Source organism: Stylophora pistillata, chromosome 5 (genome assembly GCF_964205215.1).
Source record: "Stylophora pistillata chromosome 5, jaStyPist1.2, whole genome shotgun sequence".
NCBI lineage: Eukaryota > Metazoa > Cnidaria > Anthozoa > Scleractinia > Pocilloporidae > Stylophora > Stylophora pistillata.
In genome coordinates this window covers 953,751-976,020 of record NC_142523.1, presented here as the reverse complement: position 1 = coordinate 976,020, position 22,270 = coordinate 953,751, and the positions used below count along the sequence as shown (strand labels likewise).

The window sequence follows — 22,270 nt, the reverse complement described above, 5'->3', positions numbered from 1 at the left end:
CCGAAGTGTGACAACCAGATCTATTCAAGTCTATTCATTTAGGTATCTACCGAGTTTTTTTAAGTGTAGTCTGGCGTTGATCTTGCCTTTTCAAGTCGCAGTTCGGCTCTGCACTCGGCAGAATCATTTAAAACAAATAATACATATTTTCAACTTTTTTGCTGCACTTTGTTCAAGATATTACTGTTGCGTAGAAATAATTACGTAATGACTTGCTTTTATCGATTGAATTGATCTTGTGAAGTGGCCACCATAGAGCGTTTCTAAATCTGACATTACGAACGTTAGGGTTAACGCTCGTAATGTCAGCTTCAGAAACTCTTTACGTCAGTTTTTCCTTTGTTCAAGATATTATATTTGCATATTGAAAACTACTTAATAACTTGGTTTCATCAAATGAGTTCAAAATGTAAAATGGCCGCGGTAGAGATTTTCTGAAACTGACGGTTCGAGCGATAGCCAATGAATAAAAGGGTTTTCAAGCTCAGCAGTGGTTGATAAAATGGAACTCCGCTGTTGTGTATTCATTTAGTGGAGATACACACTTTTCAATTGCTTACTATTATTCTGTCTTTATTCGTTGATCAAGTATCTTATAAGCTGGTACAATAGTCTTACTTAGTAACAGTACTTTCACATCACTCAGTAATCTTACAGTAATATCACTAACATTAGTGCAAGTACTTTGACTGTGTTCTCAATACACTACATCCGCATAAACGAGTAAAAAGGAACACGGTGAAAGATTGAGTCATTTCTCACGTGCTGGGATTCTTTTTTCGCAAACATGTCGAGTCGCAGGAAAAGAAGCTTAAGACAAGTTATCAAGTTGCTTGCGCATATTTTTTGCACGCTTGGCAGGCGTATCATGACATGTGGACACACTGGCGTCCCAAGCTCACGTCTCGAGGAAAAGCGATCATGACAAGCCCAAAACGTTTTATCGATCTTACGAGTAAAATGTAAAATATTTGCGAATATTTAGTGTTGTAAATCGACCATATCTCGTTCCTCACACTATTCCGTATAACGCATCCAATTCTCAACGGTTCCTACCGTAAATTAACACCGCGTCACACAACGCGTGACGCTTTCATGAAATTATATCTCGCTTTTCCTCGAGACATGAGCTTGGTATGCCTCTGGTGGACTTAACCTTGATGCACGATCCAGTTGGTAATATCCTGGTTCCCTCACAAGTATTAACTGCTAGGCTTACCACTTGCACAGCCTTTCCCTCCTTCCCCCCGCTTCTCGCTCTCATTCTTTTCACAGTGGCCAAGCCGGCATGTTGTCATCGTATCAAGAACAAATAGAACGGCAGTTCATAGGCATGAAATACATAGCAGATAGAGCTAAATAGATCGGTTGTCATGGCATTTTTTGTTTTCTGGTAAGTTTTGAGCTTGGTTTAAAAAAATTAAGAAAGATTTTTACGTTTTGAAGCGAGTGTGGGACTATGAAAAAATTTCCGAGTCCCTATGAGAAATCGACCTTCCGCGCTCTGATGCTGAACCCCTGACTGAGCCACACGGAGACTCCCTAATGAGCAAGGCCCATAACGAAGTTCATATATGGCACGGGTCCTGCATACCGTTGGGATCAGCGATGTCGATGACGTCATGTTTTGTGGAGAATAAGAAAGATGGTAAGTTTTGAGCTCGGTAGAGAAATATAGAAAGGTGTTTTTCGTCTTAAAGCGAGCAAGACGCACGACACGTTGTGTAATCACTGACGCCCGAGGCTAATGTTGTTTTAGTTTGAACCAGGGAGGTGAAGGGAAAACGTTGGACGAGTTTAAGGAAAAGGAAAACTTGACTTTGGAAATTTGTACAAAATAATATGTATTTCCAAGTTGGGAAATTATAGAAATAAGATCAGCTCCGGTCGAATAAAAAAAATAATTGTTAAAAGGGTGGATGAAGACTCGTAACTTGATCGTCACAAGAATGCCATAGGTTGTTAAAATGATCATTTAATTACCGTAATCATCCTGACTTTTTGTATCTATGGCAGAACGCTTATTCAGCGTTGAAACATAAAAAACAAAAATGATTAAGCCATTTTTAACATGTTTCCATACCTAACTGTATGAAATATTTCAATTGGCATGAGAGTCAAAAATTTCAAACACAGTTTAGCTGATTCTTGCGAAGAATGGCTCTTCAGTCGTCATCAGTAATATAAAAAACTGAAATCAGACTATCAAAAATCTCGTTTCGAAACGAACACGCTAGAAATTGCGTAAATACCGTACGTTTTTCTGAAAAATCACCTCATTATTAACCAAAGCGACGCTATCATTTTTAGGAATGTCTATTAACTTCTTAGGACTGTCAGTTGAATTCTCCTTTCCTACACACGCTTTTCTTTTAACACTGGCAGTCTTTCATTTAAGTAGCACTAATCTGTCAGCACTATAGTCGTCGAGTCTTTCTTCTGAAGATAACTCAAAATATTTCGTCAAGGAAGTGGATGCAACGCGCAGTCAAATGGGTCAACCATGCTGAACTGGTCCTGGTCTGAATCTACAAGAAAAGATAAAAGAGCCACCAATTTTAAAGGCATTACGCAAGTGTCATGATAATTTCTACTTACTCAGTAAAAACAGGTATTATTAGCATTAAATTCGTTTTCATCTCTACATCTTTAGGTTTATTGGCAAAAGCTGACTAGATATTAACTACAAGAGAGCTCGATTGATGAAAAAAATTCGTTTTAATTCTGAGATGGCGATGCTTGATCTCAAGACAGTCCCTTTCCAGGAACGCCTCCTCTGTTTATTTGTAGAATCATGAAATGAAAGCATACACTTCTGTGTGATAATCTCAGTCTTTATCATAATAGCAATAATTTTAAGTCAGAGTTCGCTTACTGCGAAGTTAGGCGATGTCATCTTTGGTTAACTCCAGTGTCACATCATCACCAAGAAGGACGAATTGGGCCCAAAACATCATGTCCTTGTACTTTTCAGACTTTCTCATGCATTCCATGGCTCGATGTAGACTTTCACTGGCCTTCTGTCCATGTAAAAGCTCTCCATAGAAATGTTTCATGAACTCCTGAGTAGCCTCGTCACCAATCGCCCACAGTGACACCAACACGGAGCGAGCACCAGCACCCAAGAAAGCTCTCGCGATGCCAACCACACCCTCAGCCATTATTTTCCCCGTTGCGCTGTGACAGCAACTAAGCACGACCAGTCTTGCTCGTAGCTTAGCTTGTGACACATCTTTCATGGTCAGTAAGTAATCTGTCTCTTCTGGTTGTTTATTTTTCCGTGTGGGGTTTGGCGCCAAAAAGATCTCACCTGATCCTAATCGACCATGCGCTGCAATGTGCACTAAGGTGACGGAGGAGAGTCGCCTCATCACTTCCATTTTTGTCGCGTTTTCTCCAACAAGAGGATCAATTCTTAGCATTTCTCCAATCATCTTGACTTCTTCTCTTGCGCCTTGTAACTCAGGCAGCTTCCTATTCTTGTAAAGAACTTCACCCAAATATGGATCACCAACGAGCAGCGCGCCCGTCTTACAGTGGAAGTCTGCTGGGCAATCATTGATCAATTTCAAAGCGGTCAGGGATGGAATCATTCGGATTCGGAGAGAGTCGCAGAGATATTTTGACTCGGAGTCCAGTAATGCAGCGTAGGGGACCAAGCACAATGGACCTTCGGGAGCCAAGCAGATCTCATTTCCATCCATGAGATCTTCAATTGGCGCAATGATGATCTCGTAAAGTTTCCTCAGTATATCTTCCTGAGAAGGATTGCTGAAAAGAAAATAGTTTTTGCCTCTTTTATCACACGCCTCAAGGTACGAACGGTCTTCATCTTTGACATGAACTTTTATTCCAAGTTTTCCGAGAACAGTCTCGATGAAAATGGTTACCTCCTCCTTCGAAATATAATTATTAATTGGTTTTTTTCTCAATGTCACTTCTTTGCCATTCTGAATAACCCAGTAGAGAATACTTCCATTGTAAATGGCTGTAAAGATTGTATTTGGTGGAAGGCAACTTAGGGGGAGACTGGCAGATTTCTGTGGAGATAATGACTGGCATTGTTCTTCTTCATACCCATATTTTAATTCCAGGAGATTTCTCAGAGCTTCTGCACGACCTTGTTCAGCGATGTGAAGAGCGGGAACCACTTCATCCAGTTTTAGGTGTAGCTTCGACAGTGAAGTATACACATCTACATTCGAATTACGGAAGCTAATCGTCCACTCCTCTTTAGATTGAAAACCCGCTCTGATCTCGTGAAGCATATGTAAACTAGAGTGAAAGCAATTGAACGCCTCATGGAGATTTCCTCTGGTATACAGGCTTTCACCAAGACCATGTAATGATTTAGCTGCTGAAAGTTTATCTCCTACTTCTTTAGTAATATTTGAAGCGCGTACTAAGTACTCGACAGCTGTTTCAGAGTATCCTAAAGAAAAATTTGATAAGCCAAGATTGCAGTTAGCCATACCTTCTCCAGCTCTGTTTCCCACTTCTTTGTGGATGTTCAGAGAAAGTTCATAATACTCGATGGCTGTTTGAAATTGTCCTAATCTATTATAAGCAATGCCGAGATTGCCATACGCTTTACCTTCTGCAGCTCTGTTTCCCACTTCTTTGTAGATGTTCAGAGAAAGTTCATAATACTCGATGGCTGTTTGAAATTGTCCTAATCTATTATAAGCAATGCCGAGATTGCAATAACTATTACCTTCCACCTCTTTGTCTCCAACTTCTTTTGCGAGGTTTAGAGAGAGTTCAAAATAATTGATGGCTGTTTGAAATTGTCCTAAACTATTAAAAGCAATGCCGAGATTGCAATAATTTTTACCTTCTCCAGCTTTGTTTCCCACTTCTTTTTTGATGTTTAGAGAAAGTTCATGATACTCGATGGCTGTTTGAAATTGTCCTAATCCATCATAAGCATTGCCGAGATCGCCATAACTTTCACTTTCTAACTTTTTGTCTCCCACTTCTTTTGCGATGTTTAGAGAAAGTTCATGATACTTGATGGCTGTTTGAAATTGTCCTAGTCCACCATAAGCTTTTCCTAGATTTCCATAACTTTCACCTTCTACCTCTTTGTTTCCCACTGCTTTTGCGATGTTTACAGAGCGTTCACAATAATTGATGGCTGTTTGAAATTGTCCTAATGCATCATAGGCATTGCCGAGATTGCAATACGTTTTACCTTCTACCTCTTTGTCTCCCAGTTCTTTTGCGATGTTTAGAGAGAGTTCACAATAATTGATGGCTGTTTGAAATTGTCCTAATCCATTATAAACATTGCCGAGATTTCCATAACTTTTACCTTCTACCTCTTTGCTTCCCACCTCTTTTGCGATGTTTAGAGAGCGTTCACAATAATCGATGGCTGTTTTAAATTGTCCTAATCCATTATAGGCACTGCCGAGATTGCAATAACTTTTACCTTCTCCAGCTTTGTTTCCCACTGCTTTGTCGATGTTTAGAGAAAGTTCATAATACTTGATGGCTGTTTGAAATTGTCCTAATCTACTATAAGCATTGCCGAGATTGTAATAACTTCTACCTTCTCCAGCTTTGTTTCCTACTTCTTTGCCGATGTTTAGAGAAAGTTCATGATACTTGATGGCTGTTTGAAATTGTCCTAATGCATCATAGGCATTGCCGAGATAGCAATAAGTTTTACTTTCTGCCTCTTTGTCTCCCACTTCTTTCGCGCAGTTTAGCAAGAGTTCATAATAGTTGATGGCTGTTTGAAATTGTCCTAATCCATTATAAGCATTGCCGAGATTGCAATAACTGTTACCTTCTCCAGCTTTGTTTCCCACTTCTTTGTCGATGTTTAGAGAAAGTTCATGATACTTGATGGCTCTTTGAAATTGTCCTAATCCATTATAAGCATTGCCGAGATTGCAATAATTTTTACCTTCTCCTTCTTTGTCGCCCACTTTTTTTGTGATGTTTAGAGAGAGTTCATAATAATTGATGGCTGTTTGAAATCGTCCTAATCCATTATAAGCATTGCCGAGATTGCAATAACTGTTACCTTCTCCAGCTTTGTTTCCCACTTCTTTGTCGATGTTTAGAGAAAGTTCATGATACTTGATGGCTGTTTGAAATTGTCCTAATCCATTATAATCATTGCCGAGATTGCAATAATTTTTACCTTCTACTTCTTTGTCTCCCACTTCTTTTGCGATGTTTAGAGAAAGTTCATGATACTTGATGGCTCTTTGAAATTGTCCTAATCCATTATAAGCATTGCCGAGATTGCAATAATTTTTACCTTCTACTTCTTTGTCTCCCACTTCTTTTGCGATGTTTAGAGAAAGTTCATGATACTTGATGGCTCTTTGAAATTGTCCTAATCCATTATAAGCATTGCCGAGATTGCAATAATTTTTACCTTCTACTTCTTTGTCTCCCACTTCTTTTGCGATGTTTAGAGAAAGTTCATGATACTTGATGGCTGTTTGAAACTGTCCTAATCTATTATAAGCATTTCCGAGATTGCAATAAGTTTTACCTTCTCCTTCTTTGTCTCCCATTTCTTTTGCGATGTTTAGAGAAAGTTCATGATACTTGATGGCTGTTTGAAATTGTCCTAATCCATTGTAATCATTGCCGAGATTGTAATAACTTTTACCTTCTCCAGCTTTGTTTCCCACCTCTTTGGCGATGTTTAGAGAAAGTTCATGATACTTGATGGCTGTTTGAAATTGTCCTAATCCATTATAAGCATTGCCAAGATTGCAATAATCTTTACCTTCTCCTTCTTTGTCGCCCACTTTTTTTGTGATGTTTAGAGAGAGTTCATAATAATTGATGGCTGTTTGAAATCGTCCTAATCCATTATAAGCATTGCCGAGATTGCAATAACTGTTACCTTCTCCAGCTTTGTTTCCCACTTCTTTGTCGATGTTTAGAGAAAGTTCATGATACTTGATGGCTGTTTGAAATTGTCCTAATCCATTATAATCATTGCCGAGATTGCAATAATTTTTACCTTCTACTTCTTTGTCTCCCACTTCTTTTGCGATGTTTAGAGAAAGTTCATGATACTTGATGGCTGTTTGAAATTGTCCTAATCCATTATAAGCATTGCCGAGATTTCCATAACTTTTACCTTCTACCTCTTTGTCTCCCATTTCTTTTGCGATGTTTAGAGAAAGTTCATAATACTTGATGGCTGTTTGAAATTGTCCTAATCCATTGTAATCATTGCCGAGATTGTAATAACTTTTACCTTCTCCAGCTTTGTTTCCCACTTCTTTTTCGATGTTTAGAGAAAGTTCATGATACTTGATGGCTGTTTGAAATTGTCCTAATCCATTATAAGCATTGCCGAGATTGCAATAACTGTTACCTTCTCCAGCTTTGTTTCCCACTTCTTTGGCGATGTTTAGAGAAAGTTCATGATACTTGATGGCTGTTTGAAATTGTCCTAATCCATTATAAGCATTGCCAAGATTGCAATAATCTTTACCTTCTCTTTCTTTGTCGCCCACTTTTTTTGTGATGTTTAGAGAGAGTTCATAATAATTGATGGCTGTTTGAAATCGTCCTAATCCATTATAAGCATTGCCGAGATTGCAATAACTGTTACCTTCTCCAGCTTTGTTTCCCACTTCTTTGTCGATGTTTAGAGAAAGTTCATGATACTTGATGGCTCTTTGAAATTGTCCTAATCCATTATAAGCATTGCCGAGATTGCAATAATTTTTACCTTCTACTTCTTTGTCTCCCACTTCTTTTGCGATGTTTAGAGAAAGTTCATGATACTTGATGGCTCTTTGAAATTGTCCTAATCCATTATAAGCATTGCCGAGATTGCAATAATTTTTACCTTCTACTTCTTTGTCTCCCACTTCTTTTGCGATGTTTAGAGAAAGTTCATGATACTTGATGGCTGTTTGAAACTGTCCTAATCTATTATAAGCATTTCCGAGATTGCAATAAGTTTTACCTTCTCCTTCTTTGTCTCCCATTTCTTTTGCGATGTTTAGAGAAAGTTCATGATACTTGATGGCTGTTTGAAATTGTCCTAATCCATTGTAATCATTGCCGAGATTGTAATAACTTTTACCTTCTCCAGCTTTGTTTCCCACCTCTTTGGCGATGTTTAGAGAAAGTTCATGATACTTGATGGCTGTTTGAAATTGTCCTAATCCATTATAAGCATTGCCGAGATTGCAATAAGTTTTACTTTCAGCGTCTTTGTCTCCCATTTCTTTTGCGATGTTTAGAGAGAGTTCATAATAATTGATGGCTCTTTCAAATTGTCCTAATCCACCATAAGCATTGCCGAGATTGCAATAACTTTTACCTTCTCCAGCTTTGTTTCCTACTTCTTTGTTGACGTTTAGAGAAAGTTCATGATACTTGATGGCTGTTTGAAATTGTCCTAATTCATCATAGGCGTTCCCGAGATTGCAATAAGTTTTACTTTCAGCTTCTTTGTCTCCCACCTCTTTTGCGATGTTTAGAAAGAGTTCATAATAGTTGATGGCTGTTTGAAACTGTCCTATTGCATCGTAGGCATTGCCGAGATTGCAATAAGCCTTACTTTCTGCCTCTTTGTCTCCCACTTCTTTTGCTCTGTTTAGCAAGAGTTCATAATACTTGATGGCTGTTGGAAATTGTCCTAACCCATTATAAGCAGTGCCGAGATTTCCATAACTTTTACCTTCTACCTCTTTGTTTCCCACTTCTTTTGCGATGTTTAGAGAGAGTTCGTGATACCTGATGGCTCTTTTAAATTGTCCTAATCCATTATAAGCATTGCCGAGATTGCAATAAGTTTTACCTTCTCTAACTTTGTCTCCTACTTCTTTTGCGATGTTTAGAGAAAGTTTTTGATACTTGATTGCTGTTTGAAGTTTTCCTAATCTTTTATAAGCGTAACTAAGCAATTTACGAAATTCACCTTCTTGAGCTTTGTCTCCCGTTGTTTCAGCAATTGATAGAAGTAGCTCAATGTACTCTATGGGAATATGGTGGCTTGTAAAGACCTAAGGTTAGGAATTAACATCATTTAGAGCAGCATGCAAGGTAAACGCGAGAAGTATGCAAAACGCGTAAACATGGTGGATGTCCTGTTTGTTAGTTTTATGAAAGTTGTGTTGCTTTCCCAATTCTAATGGTAAAGCCCCTGGGCAGTTGCCATCTGCTTAGCACACAATCCGTTTTCTTTGAGGTTACTTGAGTAAATCAATCGCTCATTTAATTTTTATCACAATTTGTAAATTTTAATATTTGCAGACCTGATTACGTATAGCAAGTCAAAACCGAGGTGGAACAAAAAACTTAGCACTAAGCACATAGAACTTTGAAACTGAAAGCTGGTGTAAGGATTTTTTTTCCTCTGTTTTAGCCTCGTGTGCCTTGATCAACATGCATTACGATAGGAAAAAAGCCATATACAATATTTTCAATACTCGCCTGTATCGCTGTAGTATAGTTATGAATTTTTCCTTCGCTTTCTTGCGATCCCTCCTCAGGTGACTCACAAGCACATTTTGTCAAAATTGCTGCAAAACTTTTCCTGCTGCAATCAATCTTTACGAAGGTCAAGGTTTAAGAACATGAGAGCCTGGGGTGGATTACTCGGGAGACGGTTAGCGATGGCGCTCTGATTCCAAGATGGCGCTCTGATTCCAAGATGGCGCTCTGATTTTCAAGATGGCGCTCTGATTCCAAGATGGCGCTCCAAGATTCTAAGTTATACCTTGCCGGTTGATTTTTCTCGTCTAATTGAGTATTTTAAAGCCTAAGTCGTTCGCAATTTTTTCTTTGATTTATGATCAAAACTGAAGGGAACAGAACATAAAAAGTAATAGGCATATTAAAAAGATAAAAAGAACAAAGAAATATCTTGGAAACTATAGGCTAGTTCTGTTTTCTTAAAGGATACCATACGTCCGCCGATACACAAGAGTTTTGCTTCTTCAAACAGCTGTAGTTTTACGCAAGCAGAGGCTCCTGAAAGGCAAATGTTGGCAAAGGGTAAGTTTACTCAGGTGAAAAAACGTTGAAATTAATAAAAAGAAAATAACAGCAACTCTTCGCGATATAAAATTCGACTGCTTTCGAAGTCAAAGGTGTAGTTACAGTTTTAATTAGAATCATATTATTTCCTTCCACCAAACAAAAGTATTCTCCGGCTGAATAAATGAAAATCGTATAGTATGTGAACTGCGGTCAAAGAAATGAATACGAAAGCGATCATCGCAGTACTGAACACTACTTAAGCAATAGTGAAAATAAGGCCTGAAAAATTTTCAGGCTTGTAAGGGGTTTGAACCCATGAACTCTGCGGTACCAGTGCAGTGCTCTACCAACTAAGCTAGCGCTAACAAGCCAACTGGGAGCTGTTTATATAAGGCTTTAATTAAGATACTAGCTTATCTTTAGCTACTCTAAATTCGAGGTTAAATAAATTATTGGTATGTATGTATGTATGTATATGGTCATCATGTTTGTTCGTAATGAACTCGCGAAGAGATGAATCAATAACTGTGAATCGTAATAAAGGCAAGAGAACAATAGAGGATCAGGCCACAACCAATTGCCCTTTCCGGAATTCAACGGGAGACTGGGGCGGAACTTAACACGCGAAGCACCCTGGGGCTGTTTTTGGAGACGCGGGAATAGCCCGCGAATTTTAATCATGACAGAGTTATCGGTAGAAAAAGATAATATTACGAGCCTGTTACTAAACGAAGATGATATTCCAGGCGCAAAACTAAATACACCTGTTGAGCAATGTACCATTAACGTTCTAAAGCGATGGTTAAGCTGCCGTGGAGCGAAAGTTGGTGGCAAAAGAGAAGAACTTGTGATAAGGTATTTTAGCATCATGTCAACACTGTTTGTTTAGTTATCTTTAAACCTCTTGGATGGAAATTTTCGACAGATCATTAGCAGATTATGATTGGGCAATGTAGAAAGCCGAGATCAAGTAAATCTCGTCAAAATCGTTTTGTCTTCTATTCCATCAATTCTGGGACAATCACATCTTTCGGGTTTCTTTGCTGTTCAATCTCCTTTCGAAGGGTTTCGCTGGACTCCTCGACATTGTGGAGCTCAACACAAACACTTTTGGTCGGAGAGGGTTTTCGTCTTTTTCTTTTGGACGGTACGTCGTGCTTGCGGAAAATGTTTGCCGCATATTTTTGTACTTGACGAGTGTATTTTAAGATTAAGGTTTCGTATCAACTTGACATACTTAGAGAGCACTTTAGGATCTTGAGGATGTGAATGGAAATTCAAATCTGGGGAATTACGCCAATTATTTGTGCAACGAGGCACAAAGCACGAGAATTTCCCCTTGTTGTTCTTTATCACTTTGGCTCGTGTCTTCAAAAACAGCCCCAGGGTGCTTCGCGAGTTAAGTTCCGCCCCAGTCTTCCGTTGAATTCCGGAAAGACGAATGCGGAAACTAACTGAGAAATGCTGCCGGAAAGACCCGACCATAGAGCCTGGCTTTTTCCAGTGCTAGAGAAAATGCTTATTGGGAGAAAGCTTTGTGAGTCCTTGATTTGATTCGCTCGTGTAGCATTCCATGGATTTAACCAATAGATTTCATGCAGGTACCGGCACGCGGCACGCTTCTCGGAGATAACTTTTTTTTCTAAAATTCTTATCCTTTCCAATCTCCAGCAAGGTCTGGGGATGTCTGGGATATACGCCCATTTAGACAGGGAGTATACCATGCCATGAGCTAAAGTAACACAACTCGCCACTAGCTAGGAAAAAAACCTACCCCGTTCTATAGCTTTTATGAGTGTTGGCTCCAGTAGAAGAGCAAGCTTTGCATCTGCCAGTGTTTCTCGGTAATTTCCTTAGAAAAAAATTGAAATTCAATTCGTTGTTTAATGTTAAAAAAATATTACAAAGAGAGAGTCGACCGCTAGCTCACAAAGCAGCCCGTATAAATATTCAATTTCCAACGCCTCTACCCGTCCTATATTAATCTACAAAGGGTAGAGCTTGCAATGATGTTGTTCTCTTTAAAAGCTGGCACGAAATTTTTGAACTGCAAGAATAATGATTTTTGTTCAAACTCTCCCCTATGGAGCTTTTTGGGCTGAGATGTTTCTAATCAATCTATCTTTTTCCTCTTATTGATTAAAGAAGAAGCCATGATTTTCCAGCTGTTGGTCTTGACCTGCCATCTCTCTTACATATGGGCGGATTCCGACAGCATTTTAGTTACTATGTATAATTACTATTCTAAAACAAGGACCCAAATTCATCAGATTCAAACAGTGACCTTGGAAATCGAAATGATACAAAATTGATTGCTCAGTTCAGAAAACAGCCATTTGTAAGAATGCAGTAAAAACTAGTAAAGTGATCCTTGTGACCAAACTATATACGTTAATGTGGTCCTGGAGACAAAGTGTCGATGAGACACAGTCATAAGATCCTAAATGAAAGCAAAAATGATTTAGGAAAAACATTCTTACCCAGATGGAAATGAGCTGCTGCCCTGTTGCTGTATAGTTTGGCGATAAGTCGGGTATCTTTGCACTCCACGTGAATGCCTTGCGTGTAAAAATGGACTGCGCATGTGTAATCCTTTTCTTGTTTGTAAGCTTCGTTGCCTTTCTCGAGAAAAACTTTTGCTTTCGCTAAACAGTGAATGAGATTCGGGAAAAATATCTTAATTTCTTGTCATCGAAAAAAAAAGGAGTGATCTCTATTTTGTGGAGCTCCGTCTTTAATGAGATCTGTGGAAAATGTTCTGCCAGATCATAATGAAATTAGTGTAGCTACATTCGAAATCACGGACCTGAAGCAAAATATCAGCTAAGGAGTATAATTGGTTACAATATGGACAATTTTGAATGCTGCTGCTTAATTGGAAAGTGCAGCAGACCTGTAAATCTTTAAAGCCTTTCTTTGTTCTCTCTAAATGATCTCCATGATGGCAACAAGCTATCCACGACGCCATTATTCGGTCTCGTATTTTCTGTTTATTTCATTCTATTGGCGGGTGATATACATTTCATTCTTAAAGTTTTCACAAATATTTACACCCGTGAATAATTTCTTGAAACTGAAAAAATTAAGCTCCGTAAAACTGACTGGCGTGTCTAATCAATAAAGAGGAAACAATGAAATAGGCGCAAATATGACTCTGAGTAAAACAAGTGAATTCGTAAATTAATATTTAGGTTCCCCGTTTTATTATGGACTTCATACCACTTCATTCCGACTCTCGTGAGAAAGTTAATCAAATGTGGCCATGTTAAAGGACCCCACAGGCAGGAAGCAATTTCATGAAGGTTGGCTAATAATGATTAAAAGCAGGCTTCAATTATAAAAGAATAACTAACGCTGCCGTTTGTTGGACTGGACTTGATGAAGTAGGAACCGCAGGATTCATTTTGAGTCTCATTACCTCGCCACCACTGAGAAAGAGTGAAAATTCTTACCTCTCAAAGTGGCATCGTCGAGTCTCTCTTTATCTTCGGAATCCTCTGCCATATCTTCAATTAACATATATGATAAAAGCATTTTAGTCCGCTGTCAAATCGTTTTTCAAGTTATCAGCTTCTATAGTTAAGATTTCATGGCGGAACTCGCAACGTCACAGTGTAGCCCCATACTTATAGAAAATGGTAATAAAACAGAAACCCATCGAGCTGAAAAAAGTTGATCAAACGACCAAAATTTGATAGGTTATAATCGTACGCCTGTATATACAAGGTGCTACTTTTAGCAAGCCCGACTAACTGCATTGGGGGCTCGAAACTAGCTAGGGAAACGGAGATAGTAAAACGCACGCAAGAATTGCTGCTGTCCGATGTTTCCGGGAAATTCTGAGCAAAGGATCTTTTCAACACTCTCTTAGTGTCAAGATGAGGTTATCCAATCACGGAAAAGTCACCTTTGTACAACATGTAAAAAATGTACAAGATTTCGTGATTTAAACAGTCGAATTTGTTGAATTTGTGAGCAGGGCCCTTCTTTCTTACCATTAGATGTGCTTTCATCACAATCAAGTTTTACTCCAGTTACTGGTGTGAATCCCTCCGCCATAACTGAAAAATGAAAAAAAAAAAGGACTCAGAGAGAAAGTTTTATGTCTGACTACTACATCAAAGTACAACTTTATGCAGTTAGTTTTACAGATGTAAAATAGCTACGATAACCTTGTTTTACATTCATCGAACATACGTGGAAAACATAGAGGTCACTTTGTAGATTGTTTTGAAATCCTGGGATTGTTCTTTAAATTCAGAGTAGCTTTATAATTTATATTTGACCGACTCGATGGTGGTTGAAACAAATTGATTTCTTTTAGTGATACGCTGATCGGTCTAAAAACAATAACTGAACCTTCTTGCCCGAAAACTACAAAGAATGAGTATAAATGTTCTATATTTTGGGTATGCTAGATGCCTTTTGCATTTAATTGCCATCGGTCTAAACCAAATACTTAAAAAAAAAGCCGTGCATACTTTCGTTACGTGCCACGTCAAACAATTGCATTCAACCCACCTGATGCGCTTTGCCGCCTTCACCAAGACAAATGACTTTGGAAATAAGTGTCCTTTCGATCAAAAAGCGTTCAACTATTCTGCTGTGACTGCAGACTCCGTCAAGCGCAAGAGGAGTTTGAACTCCCCTTCCACTCGACTCAAAAAGCCGTGAACAAAAATTAAAGGAAGGTCAACAACGTCTCTATGGGAAATTACTCTTTTAATGATTTCTGATTCCTGAAATGAATAAATACATTTTCAGTGAAAAATCGTCACGTTGTGTTTCCATTCTAGGGAATGTTAATTAGGTAATGAGCCAAAGTGCACGACTGACTTGCAAACGTTCCATCGCATTCTCTTTTTGTATAAATAAATAAATTATGACTCAAGTTCTACGAGGATACGGGGATTTTTCTCGGGGGTATCTCTGTGCAATCGTGCGGTTTCTATGACGCATTTAGGAGAGTGAAATGTAGTACTCTGCCACTACATGATTTTCAAATTTGTTAGCCTTAAAAATATAGGGGTTAAAAGTTACAAAGTGACGCAGGAAAATTATTGTGATTACATTTGAGCTTAATGTACCGTTATTTGAAGAAGATTGGATCGAAAATGAGATAGAATACAACTCTGGCCGAGATTTTTTTTTTCTTTCCCTTTCATCTGGTATGTCGTTCAAAATAAGATTATTTTCGAAAGTGGCCTCAGAGTTCCAAAATAAGACAATTAATACAGAGTACTTTTTTCTTTGTTTTAATGAAAATCAGACAGCTAGGAGAATACCAATTTAGAATGAATACTGTGTTATTGCCGGGTTGTTGCATCTATCATTAGACTGATGGTGTCCAATGAACGCAGTCCTCTCAATCCAGTTTCGTACTCGTGAAGACAGAAAGCACTGTGTTATAAGATCTAACATTGACTACAGAGCAGATACCAAGAGATTAAATTTGTCCAATTTGAAAATACTTGACGAAACGGCAAAAGCATTTGCCATTAAAAGATGACGCAACACATACAAACATGTAAATCACGTCGCAACTTTGCATCGAAGTACCCGGACGGTGTACAAACAATGTAGAACCATAAAGGTCAATTGGGTTGGCGCGCACGATACCAATTCAGAAAAGGGTCAAAGAGCCGGACGAACACCGTTTATTTTTGACATTCTCGGCGGAATTACCAGTTAAAATATAAACAGTTTGTATCAAAGAAAGTACTAAAATCAAGAATCCAGCCAAAATCTAAGACATACCGTATACCTTCGTTTGAAATATATAAATTTCCTCATTTGAGTGTCACTCTCTTTGACCATAAACTCTTCTACAACCTAATTGTCTTTCGACAACCTCATTTGACTGAGCTGCGCGCGAAAATTCAAAGCTATTTCTTTTACGTGTTTGTCATTTCATGGTAGTTTTTCGGAAATTTTTTGGGAGCTTTTTTTTGCCTTAAACAGTTTATTCAAACGTACTAACGACTGAACAGCGATTTCGAATTGCCTTGTTTTGCTTTCGTCGTTTGTCATTCATGTGAAGCCGTTTGGCGTGACTAGAAATAATTTCCCACACTCACATGACACATAGTAGAAATGTAACGAATATTTAGCCAACCCTTGTCTATTCGCTTTATTATCTCAGCCACCGAATCTTGTTTTTCCCTATTAATTTGATTTATAGACGGGGAAATCATAGGGAAATTGTGACTTGTAAAAGTGACTTCTAACTCACGCTCTCAGGAAGTGGTATGTCATAGAAACTTGTACAGTGATTCATTATTACAATAAAAGAAAAACGCTTCCTCTCATGAAATGAATGCTCACTTAGAATGCCGATAAGTAACTTGCCTTGCCGCCTGAGTCAAAGGTGATGACCAAATTATTTTAAAACTGACTGTTGTTACAACCAGGGCCGGGAATGGCTCAATCTAACGCGAGCGGATTCAACATTATAAGGAACGGAGTTCAAAGTCCCAAGACGACGGAAAGCAAAAAGTAACTCTTCTAAAAATGATCAATGATTTTTGAAATGGAAAAGGAAACATCATAACGTCACGCCATGATCTCATAGTCAACTATGTTTGTAAGACAATATATTTATTTCAACCTTTAGTTTATTTACATGCTCTGCATATTTTGTTTTTTTCTTTCCGCAAACGTTTTAACATTTGCAGTTAAAGTATTTCTGGTCTAACTTTCTCCCTTATTCTATGTCCAAGTGGTTTTCGTGATTTTCTGCCGGCAGCTCATTGTCAGTTTCACATTGTTATTTGGTTGTGACACATTCAGTAGCCGAGGAAACTGAAACTCAACCGCAATCTAACCAAATCAGTTTACCAGCCTGAGGCTCTAACAGTTTACAAAATCTTTCAAAATTAATTTTAACTCTCGCCAGTCTCGATCTGTGCGCTTTGTGATTGATCAATTGAGGGGAAAGTACGGCTCAGTAAAATTCGGTGTGTGGCAGTTCTTCTTTATTTTTTGCCAATTTTTTTTTATTTCCTACCAGGGAAATTTATATGCCGAAGTCGATAGGGCCGCTCACTAAGATTAGAACGTGCGTTTTCTTTTTGGCCAATTCTTTATTTCTATTTTCTTGGTAAAATATCATTTTCGATCCTTTATTTTGATCAAACTGTGTGTTCAAATGTGCTAAAAATGAAATAACGATCTTCTTTACTTTTGGACGTATTTCATTCACTTGAAGATGTTTCGAATGACAAGAAATTGTCAAAATACAATCATGTGAGTCAGTTTGAAAATTGGATCGAGTTACGCGCGGGCTGAACAGCGATTGTTCTGAATGCCATGGTCCATAATTCGAATGAAGCACGTGTTGATTCGGATGAAAACTCTATTTTGTTCTGAGTTTGTATTTTTGTCAGAGTCATCAAAAACGATTATAAGAAAAATTATTAACATCATTGCTTGGTCCCGAATCTGAACCTTATCAAGAGTTACAAGTGAAAAAAAAATTCCTTATGTTTTCCTTATGAGTCACACGAAGAAAAAACTATTTGAAGTAATATAAGACGAAAGGTGGAGGCCGAATGACATCAGTAGGCTAAATATTTTTTTTTCCAAAAAGTGATCCCTAATTCCTAAGATGTAAAAGAAAATGTTAAATTTAATACTTGCGTCATGTATTCAGTTCTTTTGCAAAACTCACGCGCTCAGGAGGTGGTATATCTTCGAAACTTGTTCAGTGATTCATTATTGAAACAAAATAAAAAAAAAGACTTCCTCTAATGAATAGAACACTCACCTAAAATGCCGATACGTAACTTGCCTTGCCGCCTGAGCCAAACGTGATGACCAAATTATATTAAAACTAACTGTCCTCATAATCAGAACCAGGAATGGCTCAATCTAAAGCAAGCGAATTCAAATCCTATAAGGAACGGAGTTCAAAGTCCCAGGACTACAAAAGACGAAAAGAAACTGTTCTAAAAATGATCAATGATTTTTGAAAGGGAAAAGGAAACGTCATAACGTCACGCCATGATCTCATAGTCAACTATGTTTGTAAGACAGTATATCTACTTCAACCTTCAGTTTTTTTACATGCTCTGCATATTTTTGTTTTTCTTTTTTTTTCTTCGCAAGCTTTCTAACTCTTGCATTTAAAGTATCTCTGGTCTAATATTCTCCCTTATCCTATGTCCAAGTGGTTTTCGTGATTTTCCTCCGGCAGCTCATTGCAATACACATTATTATTTGGTTGTGACACATTAGCCGAAGAAACTGAAACTCAACCGCTATCTAACCAAATCAGTTTACCAGCCTAAGGCTCCAACAGTTTACAAAATCTTTCAAAATTAATTTTAATTTAACTCTCACTCAGTCCCGATCTGTGCTTTGTGACAGAACGGCTCAGTAAAATTCGGGTGTGTGTGGCAGTTCTTTTTTATTTATTGTCAGTTTTTTCAAATTTTTTTCTCGAAAAATCTATTTGCCGTAGTCGATAGGGCCGCTCATTAAAATTGGACGCATTTCATTTATTTGATGCTGTTCCGAATGACAAAAAATTGTCAAAATACAATCATGTGAGTCAGTTTGAAAATTGGATCGAGTTACGCGGGCTGAACAGCGATTTTTATGAATGCTATGGTTCATAATTTGAATGGAGCACGTGTTGATTCGGATGAAAACTCTATTTTGTTTTGATTTTGTATTTTCGTCAGAGTCATCAAATTCGATTATAAGAAAAATTATTAACATGATAGCTTAGCCCCGAATCTGAACCTTATTAAGAGTTACAGGTAAAAAAAAAAATTACTTACGATTTCCTTATGAATAACAAGGAGAAAAAACAATTTGAAGCAATATGAGTTTTTTTGTATATTTAAATGAGTTATAAAAAAAAAAAAATCACGTCACAAAAAAACCGGCATCCGAAGTGAACGAAGGGTGCGAGACTCCGCGGAAAAAGGTACCGCGCGCCCGTTGGGAACTCTGTCTTGGTACGAATGCCCCATGTCGTGACGTAGCTGCTTTTCCTGTACCTCGTTTTGCCGTACTGATTTGATTCATGGACGGTGAAATCAAAGGGAAATTACTACGTCCACGACTTGTAAAACCCACCCGCTCAGGAGGTGGTACGTGTTCGAAACTTGTGCAGTGATTCATTTTTACAAGAGTAATAATAATAATAATAATAATAATAATAATAATAATAATAATAATAACAATAATAATACTAAAATTCCTCTAATGAACAGAATACTCACCTAAAATGCCCATAAGCTTGAACTTGCCTTGCCGCCTGAATCAAAGGGGATGACCAAATTATTTTAAAACCGACTGCTCTCGCAATCAGAACCGGGAATGGCTTAATCTAACGCAGGCGAATTCAAGCCTTATAAGTCCCACGACGACTGAAAGTGAAAAGAAACTCTTCTAAAAATAAAAGATAATTTTTGAAATGGAAAAGGAAACATCATAACGTCACGCCATGATCTCATAGTCAACTATATTTGTAAGAAAATATATTTATTTCAACCTTTAGTTTTTTTACATGCTCTGCGTGTTTTGTTTTTCTCTTACTTTTTTTTTGCAAGCGTTCTAACTTTTGCAATTAAAGTATTTCTGTTCTAATTTACTCCCTTATCCTATGTCCCATTGGTTTTCGTGATTTTCCGCCGGCAGCTCATTGTATTTCATATTATTATTTGGTTGTGACACATTAGCCGAAGAAACTGAAATTCAACCGCAATCTAACCATATTTACCAGCCTAAGGCTCCAACAGTTTACAAAATCTTTCAAAATAAATTTTAACTCTCCTTAGCCTCGATCTGTGCGCCTTGTGACAGAACGGATGTGTGTAGCAGTTGTTTTTTATTTTTTGCCAATTTTTTTTTATTTTCGACTAGGGAAATTCATCTGGCGTAGTCGAAAGGGCCGCTTATTAAAATTAGAACGTGCGCTTTTTTGCCAAATATTTATTTTGATTTTCTTGGGAAAATATCATTTTTCATCCTTTGTTTTGATCAAACTGTTCGTTCAAACATGTTAACAACTAAATAACGATTTCGTTTACCTTTGGACGTATTTCATTCATTTGATGCTGTTCCGAATGACAAAAAATTGTCAAAATACAATCATGTGAGTCAGTTTGAACATTGGATCGAGTTACGCGTGCTAAACAGCGATTTTTTCTGAATGCCATAGTCCATAATTTGATTGAAGCATGTGTTGATTCGGATGAAAATTCTATTTTGATTTGATTTCATTTGTATTTTCGTCAGAGTCATCAAAATCGATGATAAGAAAAATTACTAACATGATAGCTTAGCCCCGAATCTGAACCTTATCAGGAGTTACAGGTGAAAAAAATTACTTATGTTTTCCTTATGAGTCACAAAAAGAAAAAACTATTTAAAGCAATGTAAGACGAAAGGTCGAGACCGGATGACATAAGTAGGCAGAAACAAATATTTTCCTAAAAGTGATCCCTGATTGCTATGATGCAAAAGAAAATGTTAAATTTAATTGCTGCGTCATGTATTCAGTTTCTTGTGCAAGGTGAATCTTTTCTTTTATTCGTGTATTTAACGAGTGAAAACATAAAGAAAAAAAATCACATAACAAAAAACCAGCATCCGAAGTGAAGGTTACCGCACGCCCTTTGGGAACTCTGTCTTGGTGAAAATGCCTCATGCCGTGACGTAGCTGCTTTTCCCGTAGCTCGTTTTTCCCTAATAATTTGATTCGTGGACGGGGAAAACAAAGGGAAATTAACTACGTCCGCGACTCGGAAAACTCACGCGCTCAGGAGGTGGTTTATCTTCGAAACTTGTGCAATGCTTCATTATTACAATAACAAAAAAAAAAAAAAACACTTCCTCTAATGAACGGAATACTTAGCTAAAATGCTGATACGTAACTTGCTTTGCCGCCTGAGCCAACAAAGGTGATGACCAAATTATTTTAAAACTAACAGCCCTAACAATCAGTACCGGGTATGGCTCAATCTAAAGGAAGTGGATTCAAACCTTTTGAGGAACGGAGTTCAAAGTCCCAGGAAGACAGAAGACGAAAAGAAATCATTCTAAAAATTATCAATGATTTTTGAAAGGGAAAAGAAACATCATAACGTCACGCCATGATCTCATAGTCAGCTGTATTTGTAAGACAATATATTAATTCCAACCTTTAGTTTTTTTACATGCTCTGCACTGCTTTAATTTGTTTTGTTTTGTTTTTTCGCAAGCGTTCTAGCTTTTGCAGTTAACGTAATTCTGGTCTAATTTACTCCCTTATCCTATGTCCAAGTGGTTTTCGTGATTTTCCGCTGGCAGCTCTTTGTATTTCACACTATCATTTGGTTGTGACACATTAGCCGAAGAAACTGAAACTCAACCGCAGTCTAACCAAAATTACCACCCTAAGGCTCCAATAGTTTACAAAATCTTTCAAAACTAATTTTAACTCTCGTCAGTCTCGATCTGTGCTTTGTGACAGAACGGCTCAGTAAAATTCGAATGTGTGTGGGAGTTCTTTTTTATTTTTCCCTTTTTTCTTTTCCTTTCTTTCTCGGGAAACTTAGTTGCCGTTGTCGATAAGGCTGCTCACTAGAATTAGAACGTGCGCATTTTTTTTGCCAATTGTTTATTTTTGTTTTCTTGATCAAACTGTGTTTTCAAACGTGCTAACAACTAAATAACGATTTCGTTTACTTTTGAACGTATTTCATTCATTTTAAGACGTTTCGAATGACAAGAAATTGTCAAAATACAATAATGTGAGTCAGTTTGAAAATTGGATCGAGTTACGCGGGCTGAACAGTGATTGTTCTGAATGCCATGGTCCATAATTTGAATGGAGCACGAGTTGATTCGGATGAGAACTCTATTTTGTTCTGAGTTTGTATTTTCGTCAGAGTCATCAAAAAGGATTATTAAAAAATTACTAACATTATAGCTTAGCCCCGAATCTTTTTTATGTTTTCCTTATGAGTCACAAGAAGAAAAAACTATTTGAAGTAATATAAAACGAAAGATGGAGGGGGGATGACATCAGTAGACTAGAAATGTTTTTTCCAAAAGTAATCCCTGATTCCCAAGATGTAAAAGAAAATGTTCAATTTAATAGTTGCGTCATGTATTCAGTTTATTCTGCTAGGTAAATATTTTTTTTATTTTTCGTGTATTTAAACGAGTAATAACATTAAAAAAATTACACAACAAAAACCAGCATCAGAATCGAACGAAGGGTACGAAATTGGACAGAAAAGGTTACCAAACGCCCTTTGGGAACTTTGTCTTAGTGCGCATGCCCGTGTTGTAACGT

The 22,270-nt window shown here is 37.6% G+C and overlaps 1 protein-coding gene across 1 annotated transcript; it reads right to left on the bottom strand.

Moving 5' to 3' along the window:
- Positions 1-1,796: 1,796 nt before the first annotated feature.
- LOC111347499 (uncharacterized) lies at positions 1,797-20,838 on the bottom strand. Its single transcript, XM_088760827.1, has 9 exons — positions 19,209-20,838; positions 13,974-14,039; positions 13,431-13,484; positions 12,459-12,623; positions 11,753-11,830; positions 9,902-9,969; positions 9,430-9,546; positions 2,876-8,999; positions 1,797-2,528 (listed from the first exon to the last, which is right to left on the bottom strand). Exons 1-8 carry the CDS (start codon positions 19,219-19,221, stop codon positions 2,883-2,885), a joined length of 6,678 nt encoding a protein of 2,225 aa, XP_088616953.1. The 5' UTR covers positions 19,222-20,838; the 3' UTR covers positions 1,797-2,528; positions 2,876-2,882.
- Positions 20,839-22,270: the final 1,432 nt, after the last annotated feature.